The 9,253-nt window shown below is 39.2% G+C and overlaps 1 protein-coding gene across 1 annotated transcript in view; it reads left to right on the plus strand.

The window, feature by feature from the left end:
• The window catches only part of LOC137981863 (kinesin-like protein KIF15), a 6,470-nt gene extending 5,540 nt beyond the window's left edge, over window positions 1-930 (plus strand). The window contains exons 6-7 of the mRNA XM_068828906.1: window positions 1-709; window positions 761-930. The exon at window positions 1-709 is cut by the window's left edge and continues 185 nt beyond it. Coding sequence (XP_068685007.1) covers window positions 1-7 — 7 coding nt within the window. The 3' untranslated portion in view covers window positions 8-709; window positions 761-930. The remainder of the gene's footprint in view (window positions 710-760) is intronic.
• Window positions 931-9,253: the final 8,323 nt, after the last annotated feature.

A 9,253-nucleotide genomic window follows, 5' to 3' on the forward strand; every position in this document is an offset into this window, starting at 1 on the left:
GACTTGAAACGTCTCCCTCTACACAATGGGTTCACGAGACATTCACCAAGAAGGTGCTTAATTTTAGTTTTAAATTCGATAAAGGATTCTTGGACAGGCTCCTTGATATGATAATATTTTATACAACATTTTAGTCCACATTTTCCAGGCTTGCTTGCAACTGCTTATCCAGGATTGATCAATATGTAAATTCACCTCTCCGTTTCAATTACCTGTTAGGTAGACCAGTATTAATTGAGAATGAAGGTTATCATCAACTTAAGGACACGATACTGATATAACACGTTACACCAAATTCTTGTGACCAGCCGACGGAGAAATCTATGAAAGTACTTAGGACAATGAACTTAAAGATCATGAGAATCAAAGGGTTAAGTTGCCAATCTTACTGCGATAATCTTGCGGACACTGGTTTCAAAATAATTTACCATATATCCTGAGCCCGTCATCTCGAACTCCCAAGAGAAAAAAGGTTCGAGCTGTCGGCCTGTGATCTTCGAAATGGCGGGGTTAAATTTTTGTTAATGTCAGTTATCAAGGGAGACTCAAGCCGTTCAATAAAGCGGGGTGTTCGATATACTGAGATGAAAAGGATGAGCAAAAACTGAATTGAAACAGAACATGCAAAGCTGAGAAAATGGCAAGGAAGACTGTGCCACTTATCTGAACTCTCCTTCATTGATCCACCTCTGCGCACTCTTTGGCGGAGGTTGTTTCTTTTTTTTTTTTTTTTTTTTTTTTTTTAATTTTTTTAATTAAGGTTGTTTCTTGGGTGGCGTGAACGCGATACGCGATGAAAAATATCAACGACCGCTTTACTGACCTGTTTAAAATGCTTCATGAAATTCAGTCTCGAGCGTTTTCATCGTCCGGATCTTTGCGTGGGTTTTGTTAGCAAGTTGAACGCGCAATTAAAATTGTTTTAAGTCACAGTGGAATGACTGCACCTGATGTAAGCTTAAATAGTCTGTGGACAGAAGAGTTCTTCAGCAGCTTCAAAGGGAGCGAGCAAAATATTCACTTGTTTGAACCTGTTATATTATAATATCCGCAAATTTAAATTAATTGAAACACAGTTTCAGTTTCAGTTTACTGACGTTAATCATGGAGAGAATTAGATTTCAAGGTAGAATCTAGGTATGGTAGCCCACTCTGCAGCTCAGCAGCAAGTCGCCGTGTATAAAACTGGATTAAAAGAACGTTCTTTTTAATTTTATTTCCAAGTTTATTGCAACTGCTTTGTTCATATCGTTGCCTTCAAAAGGCTTATCTACCAAACAATGCACTGATAAAGTCTGAAACTTCGTGTTGAACTTAGCCTACTTTTTTGTCATGTTTCTATTATAAAGTGGAATATGAAGCTGAACTGAGATATTTGTCTTTCACATGGCATGAATAATGTATTAAGAACTTCGCGACCTTGGCAAAGTTTCGCTTGCTTAAATGGTGCATTAAGAATATATTTAAAACAAGATAATACTGCAAGGCCGGTTGTACGGCTGTAAGATATATATATATCCTTACAGCCGTACAACCGGCCTTGCAGTATTATTTTGTTTTAAATCTACAAATTATTTGCCGGTTAGATCTCCCAAGATCTGGCGCTTCCACTTTGTTCAGCTGGCCTGGTCTATTAAGAATATTTACAGGACTTGTCCTTTCTGTTGACAGAAATAATATTACGATCTCGGAAATTTAACAAAATCAAATTTAAGAACATCATCGAACCATCCCAAGGTGAAGTCGTGGGAATGTTTGAACACATTCCCTTTGGCTTCATAGCCGGTACATTCAATTTTGAGTTACCTGTCTCTTCGCAAATGTCACGAAAATTTCGTAAACGAGTGCTGCATTGTTACTGTCATTTCCCAGTGAGTAATAGGATTACGGATAAGAGGGCGTTCGTATCAAAAGGTTCATTTTACGGTGCGACTTCAATTTTACAGAAGCCTGAAGATATTGACGTTTGGAGAAATATTTGAATTATTCATTTTGACAACCTATTTTCTGCCCCAAGACATTTATTACTGTCATAATGGAAAAGACGAGAACTTAGTAAACTCCATCACTTATTCATTGAAACCGCCATCTGTTAATGTTGTTTAACATATGTTTTGGCACCAATTAATTTTGACTCGAACAAAAATTTCTCCGACTTTGGTTTACAATTAGCAAAGTTTTAACATACATTTCTTTTTAATAACGGCCCTTTTACGAAATGAGGGGTTATATGTTTTTACATTCTTCAATGGTCTCTAATTCGTTCCTGTGTTACATTGCTCAAAGAGAGGAAGACTGATGCGTTTTTTGATGGTCACTCGAAACTACCTCAGACACAACAGCAGCACACTGGTTATTATTCTTCGATGATTGTTTGTGGCAACGTACTTCGGTCCGGTCTGTCTGCCTTTCGAAAGACACGAAACACATACGCTCACAGCACTGGTGATTGCATTTCAAAAGTCGTTTAAAAGCTGTCCTGAAATGCTGGCTTCTCCAACAATATATCAGCGGGTTCCAGCAAGCATTCATACTTGCTAGGATGTAAGCAATAGTTAGGTGTCGTTTGGTTATGGGGACGGACGCCGAGAAAAAGTGAAGGCACAGTATAACCAACAACGGCACGAAGCTAAAGAGACACAGCCCTACCAAAATGGCCACACTGCGCGCAGCTTTCATCTCACGCTTCATAGTCAGGGATGCTGGATGCAGGGTGAGTTCGCTCTGAATGATTTGTTTTCTCTGTTTGTAAGCAACTTTAAAGATGTAACCGTAAGAAATTACAACGGTGGCTATTGGCAGAAGCAACTGAACTGTGACCAAAAAGGTAAGGTAGGCGAGGACAGAATTAGACTTCAAAGAGAAGTCTTTTTGCTGTTTACGGGGGCGAAAGCGGCAGGGAGTCAATCCCCCAATAAATTCACGAAACGCTGTCCGTCTGTCTGCCTTCAAAGCTTGAGGGAAAGCAATGGACAACAAGATCGCGAACAGCCAGACCCCAATTGAAGCGAGAAGTGCTCGGCGATTGGTAACCATAGTGTGATACCTCAGCGCATATTTCACAGCGATCAAACGTTCCGTGCTGATCAAGGCAAGATGGAGAATGATGGTCGCATTTAGAGTAAAATTCAGAATCGAGATGAAGAAACAAACTTTAGGTTTAGGCCCCGTCACAACGTCGCTTACCAGGCGTGAAATGAAGACAGCCACCATTAAGAGATCCGCTATTGACAAGCTCAGCAAGATGCTGTTCGACGCCGTCCGAAGGTGTGGAAATTGGATGAACGCTCTTATGACAAGGTAATTCCCGAAAATAGTGGCGACTGTCAAACACGCGTGCACACAAATATATGAAACTTTGAACTCGTTCAGGGAACCGCGCCCAGGCGAAGAGGTAGTAGCAGTTAAATTCATGATGCTCAAACACTTGCTTTGACTTCGCACTTTGGAAGCTTGTAGTACACTTCAAAAGTTCACTTAAGCTGCCTCACTCTGGGATACCGCGGTTGTTATGAAATGATGTGAGGAGACCCAGAAAGTTGTTCAACTAGACGGAAAAATCCTGTCGTAACTTCGACTACGTTTCTGTTTAATTCGTTAGCCTAGTTTCAGTGGATAATTTTTATACCATCTGTAGCAGTCATCAGAAATTTAGTGGCTAATGGCGACAATGGGTCCTCCATATATGGTCAACTCCCACCTGTATTTTTCCTTTTAATTTATGAATTGAAAGCTCTCTATAAGGGCAAATATTGCTAAAGAAAAGGGCAATTACGCTTTTAAACGAAGAAAATTGCACTCAGTGTCACTCCGGAAGCATAATTATTTTTGTTGAAAGATATACATTTGCGGAAGTGGTGAATCAATGTATTGGAGAGTGAAAACTCCATAATTCGAATCCGGGTACCCTACAACCAAAAGCTTCATTTTTTTCCTCACTTCCCGGATGTCTTTACCACCGCTATTCCTTTCCTACTAAGGAAAGTGGCGACGAAATGACAATCGAGACCTTCGCACTTATTTGGACATGACATCTGGACACGATATGACTGTAACATGACTCACGCTTTAACATCTGGCCATTTTCTGAAATGAAAATCCTCTGCTAAAAGGGTGAATCTGTGAACACCCCGATTATATTTTTCCCCTGCCTTAGTACAAATAACAAGGAATTTAAGAAACGACGACGGTCGTGGCAAGGAAACGTCACTTTAAAATAAACCTAGGCGTTGCCTTAAATGTTTAGGGAAGAAAGTATCATAACAGTCGGTACGATGAATATCAGTGGTTTGTAAGGAAGATAAAGAGAAGACTCTTTTGTCCATCACGTGGTCGTCAAAATCTTAAATTTAGTTATTTGAAGTTGTTGTTTTGCTCAGAACGACAAAGAAATGTACTAAAAATGCGTGCCGCGCTCAGCTCGACTGATTTTTTCAATTTAATCTAATGACATCGCTTTCCAGCGCTGCCGTAGAGTCGACGTCGTCTTTTACCTCATTTTTCTCAAAAGAAGGACGAGACATACCGTAAGGTTTAGTGAAGTCGATTTTGGTTAACGTCATATAACTGTGGCGCCCAGCTAGCCTTTACAATTTTGGATATCAACACAGTTATTTCACTTAATGGTGTCATTCTTCTGCTCAGTGAGCTAGAAGAAATTTGCATTGTAACACGTCAGTACCACTTGAATGTCTCCGGCACGTTGAACTTAAAAAGGCTTACAAACTTGAAATTCGTAAGCTTTAAGGTCTTGTACTTAAACTGTAAACAAGAGATAAGAGTCTTGCATCGACTGAAATTTTTGACGGAAGTTCTCCCTATAATGACTAAAAATGTTTAGCCAGATCGAGTGACTAGGTAGAGTTGATAGGAAATGTTTCGTTTAAACTTTTGCATCTTTTTATTGATTAGTCAATTAATTTCGCCAATGCTGCTGGGTCCAAAAAGTGGACTCTGTATTCATTTGTCGCCAAAACAAAAAGAGAGTGAAAAATTCATCCGCGATATTGCGGGCGTGGAAATTGCAACAAATATCGCATACAGTTCGCTTGCTTTGAAAGATTTTCAACTATGTTCCAAGTTCCTGACCAGTTTGAACGCCCGGTATCAAGGAAGTCCAAAAGGTCGATAGCAGATGTTTGATTGTGAAAAGTTCCATAACTATTCATTAGCGTTTTCGGTGCAAGCCAGCCAAGGCTTGTACATCGCGAAAATGTCTATGGCAATGTACTTCATTTTATTTCTCCGTATTACTGAGCATCGGTTTATTTGCTGCAATTTGAGAATTTCGATGTAAAAATTGTGATATCCTTATGAAACCACCCTAATATACAGAGTAGATTTATAAACATCGAACCGAAGAAGCAAGAACTGAGATCGGACAGCGAACTTGGATTAACGATGTAGAAAACAAAGAACGCCGTCGTTTGTTGTTGTTCGGAACAACAACGAACAAACTTTACCACTTTCTACCTAAAATTACCAAATTTCTCAATGATCAATTATTTAACAATTATTCGCCGAAGGCGAAGTGATTATCGGTGAATATTCACCGAGACGATGTCGAGGTGAATATTCACCGATAATCACTGAGCCTGAGGCGAATAATTGTTTTAGTATAAATACACAGGTGATTATTTCAAAAAAGAGAAAAAAAAACCTTCCAACGCGAAATCATCTTCACTTACAGTGGCAAAACGACTAATGGCAGCCATTTTGTCCGTCGAGGTGATTATCGGCTGATAATCCGAGATAGCGAGCCAATGAGAGCACGCGATTTTGTATAATCACCTGTGTATCTTCGTTATTTTACGCGCAGAAGTTTGAATGGAATAAATTTTTCATTTAAGTTTCAGATCTATTTTCATTCCCTTTTTGGGCTAATATGTCAAGGTTGCCATGGCGATTAATTTATAAACTAATAAAAACTAACTAGAAAATTGCCAAGTAGAACATTTGTCCTTTTAATACCGCTACTACATTTCGATGAACCACTTTTCTGATAGGGACAAATCATCCCAAATAAAGGCACCAAAACGTGTCTCCAGCTTAACAGAAAGTATGATTGCTTGTTTGCTTTGAGCGAAGCGCTCAATATCTTTGAATAAAACATAACTGCTTTACAAATGCCCTCACGTTTTGCAACCTTCATACATCACACATGTTACTTTAGGCGCCTACCCAAGTAAAGATGTTTTTACGACGGCCTTTCTTGTCGCTCAGGTCACGTAACATTTCTTACACAGCTGCTTTCTAAAAAACTTCGCCCTAAAATGTTGATTTTCCACTGTAAATATTAATTTTGTTGATGGCAAATCAACGTTTTTGTGTGAAAGATAAGTAAACAGGTATCGTGAAAAATGTTTGAGTGAGTTTACGAGAACTTTGTAAGATGAACAGTATGGCGAAAAGAAACTTGAAAAGTAAAGTTCACATTAGAGATATGCTGTGGCGCATACGGGCAACATCAAGAATTACATCAAACCGAGAAATGATTTGACATCAGGTTCAAGTTTACCCCGCGAGCAGAAGCCCTGGGACTGATGTAAGGAAACCGGGCAATCTCGACTCCAGAGCTCTTTTCTTGGCTGAGGGAGAGAAGAGCTCTGGGGAACCCTGAAACATAGTGTGTTTTCATTGGTTTTCGTGAAGAACAATCAAAAGCGTCTCTGATTGGTGCATTCATGTTAGCACGAGGAGTGAGCAGGCATGTTCTCCTACACAGAGTTTCCCAGAGCCTTGGGTCGACGAGAATCGAGAAGTCTGGAAGAGGTAATTGCAAACTGTAATTTGCTTCCACTCATGATTAACTAAGGATTTTCCCTAAACACCCTAAAATAATGTGATATGTCCCCTTTAACGTCAGGTTCAATTTAAATGTGTGGTTTGCTTCAAGCGATTCGTATTTGACGCGAGTAATTTGTACCGTGATGATGTTAAACTTGTCCTCCATTTTAGTGACGAAAATTTCAACATTTTTTGAAACGAAAGACGTCATAAAACTGGAAACTTGAAAAATATTTTTTTCTAGTCATCTTCAACCTCCTATAGATAAAAATTCTGAACACCTTGCGAATTTGATGACTTATCTGTGAAAACCCTCTTTTGTTGACGTGTAGTTCGCCATTTTCCGTCAATATTGTTTTACAACAAAGCTGAACTTGACTGAGAAGTAGCAGAAGTATGCAGCTGATCTCGAAGATGCTAATTTCTTTTAGCAATGTTGACTTTTCGTCAATTAATTCTTGTGCCATTAACATCCGAACATTATTAGGAAACGCAAATAGGCTTTTATACATTTAATTTTAAATAAACCTTCGAGCTACAATTTTCTGGGGCGCTTCTGATAAACGTCACAGTTACGACAACTGCTCGGTCTTTGGTCGATACCTCTCTGATGTTGTTGTTTTCGTATCCCCGAATTACAACCCCCTCGTTCTATCAATGTCATCAATCCAAATGCGCTAAACGTGCGTCGCATCTCACGTAAATAGACCCTTAACACGGTTTTTGGCGCCATCTTGGCTGCGGGGCAAACACGGCTAAATTTATAGTAAATGTAGGGGATTTTGGCCGACTTTAAACCACTTTAGCGCCGCTAAAGAGAGACGGATTTCCACAGTGAAAGTTTCCTTTAAAAGACATTTATACTGAGGTTATTTTCATGAAAACGGATTTTTAAGATTCCATACAAACCCTTCTAAAATCATCACGATAATTTGTCGTGAAATTAGAAGCAACATGAGAAGATTATTATTCGCATTTACGGACGTCATACCTTCTTTAATGGTCTTATTCTCTGTTGAATGAATGATATACTTCTGGACACGGATATACTATTTAAAGTAGTGGCAAAAGTTGGACATCTGTCTCTTTTCAGCGGCGCTGCAGAGGTTCAAAGTCGTCCAAAATCCCATTACATTTACTGTAAATTTTAGCCGTTTTTGCCCCCCCCCCCCCCCAGTCATGATGGCGGTCAAAAACCGTGGAAGGGTCTATTGAGATCTGTACGGGTACGCAAATTGTAAACTGATTGTGACCAGTGCCCCGTTTCTCGAACCCTGTGAGCAGAGGGCCCCTTATCACAATGAATTAGTTTAGAATAGCGTCCAAGTTAGTTTTTGATGATTGTATCCGATAATGAAATGTGGAAAATTTATAACAGCGTGGTAAGAAACAAAAATCCAGTCTTTCTGAAAAACTTTAATTCGGCAGAAACCTGTTGTGAGCCATGATTTAAAGTGATTTTAATGAAAATAAGCGCTCTTCACATTAATTCTCTTTCCAGACCATTCTATCCTCCATGCCATTCCTTACCTTTTTTCGGAATCATTTGCGATCCAAAATGGGAGTCATTTGCGGTCCAATATGGGGATCATTTGCGGACCCGTACAGATCTCAATAGACCCTTTCACGGTTTTTGACCGCCATCATGGCTGGGGGGGCAAACAGGGCTAAAATTTACAGTAAATGTAATGGGATTTTGGCCGACTTTGAACCTCAGCAGCGCCGCTGAAAAGAGACAGATTTCCAACTTTTGCCACTACTTTAAGTAGTTTTATTTATATCATTCATTCAACAGAAAATAAGGCCATTAAGGAAGGTATGACGTCCGTAAATTCGCTCATGTCAACTTCATACATCATACAACTCGAAAACAAATCGACCCTATATTTCATGCAAACAAGTGTTAGTCGATATAGGCAAGGAAAGTACAATAGACCAGGAAGAGTATTTGCCGAACTCCACTTAACGTTTTTCATCACGAGTAATATTATTAAAAATTGAGGCGCAGCCTGAATACGACATATTAAAATACAATAAAAACGTTCTCTGGCTAAAAAACCCGCAAGAAATAACATATTAGGAATGTAAAAGCATGTACATGTGCTAATGGGTCAAACATTGCGAAACATGCATGGTCATTCGGTCATCCCATCTATTTTAAAATCATTCTCGAGTTATCGACAAAGGCTCTTTTCGTATTGGAAAAACTTTGGAGGCTTGGCACACCTCTGCTACCAAGCATGCTGACAATAATTCTAAGCCGATTCCTAATCAGTATAGCATTCTTTTAAACTATAGCCACCTTTTATGATACTTTTACTTTGTTCTTATTATTTTTATCTCGCCTTTTTTGCACATATTTCACTAATTTACATTTCGTGTTTTATCCGTGGAAGGCTGTAGATCGACAGCCGAAAGCTTATGTTCCTTTTTAAAACTTTTAGCCAGAGAACGTTTTATTGTATTT

This window comes from Montipora foliosa, chromosome 1 (assembly GCF_036669935.1).
Source record: "Montipora foliosa isolate CH-2021 chromosome 1, ASM3666993v2, whole genome shotgun sequence".
Taxonomy (NCBI): Eukaryota; Metazoa; Cnidaria; class Anthozoa; order Scleractinia; family Acroporidae; genus Montipora; species Montipora foliosa.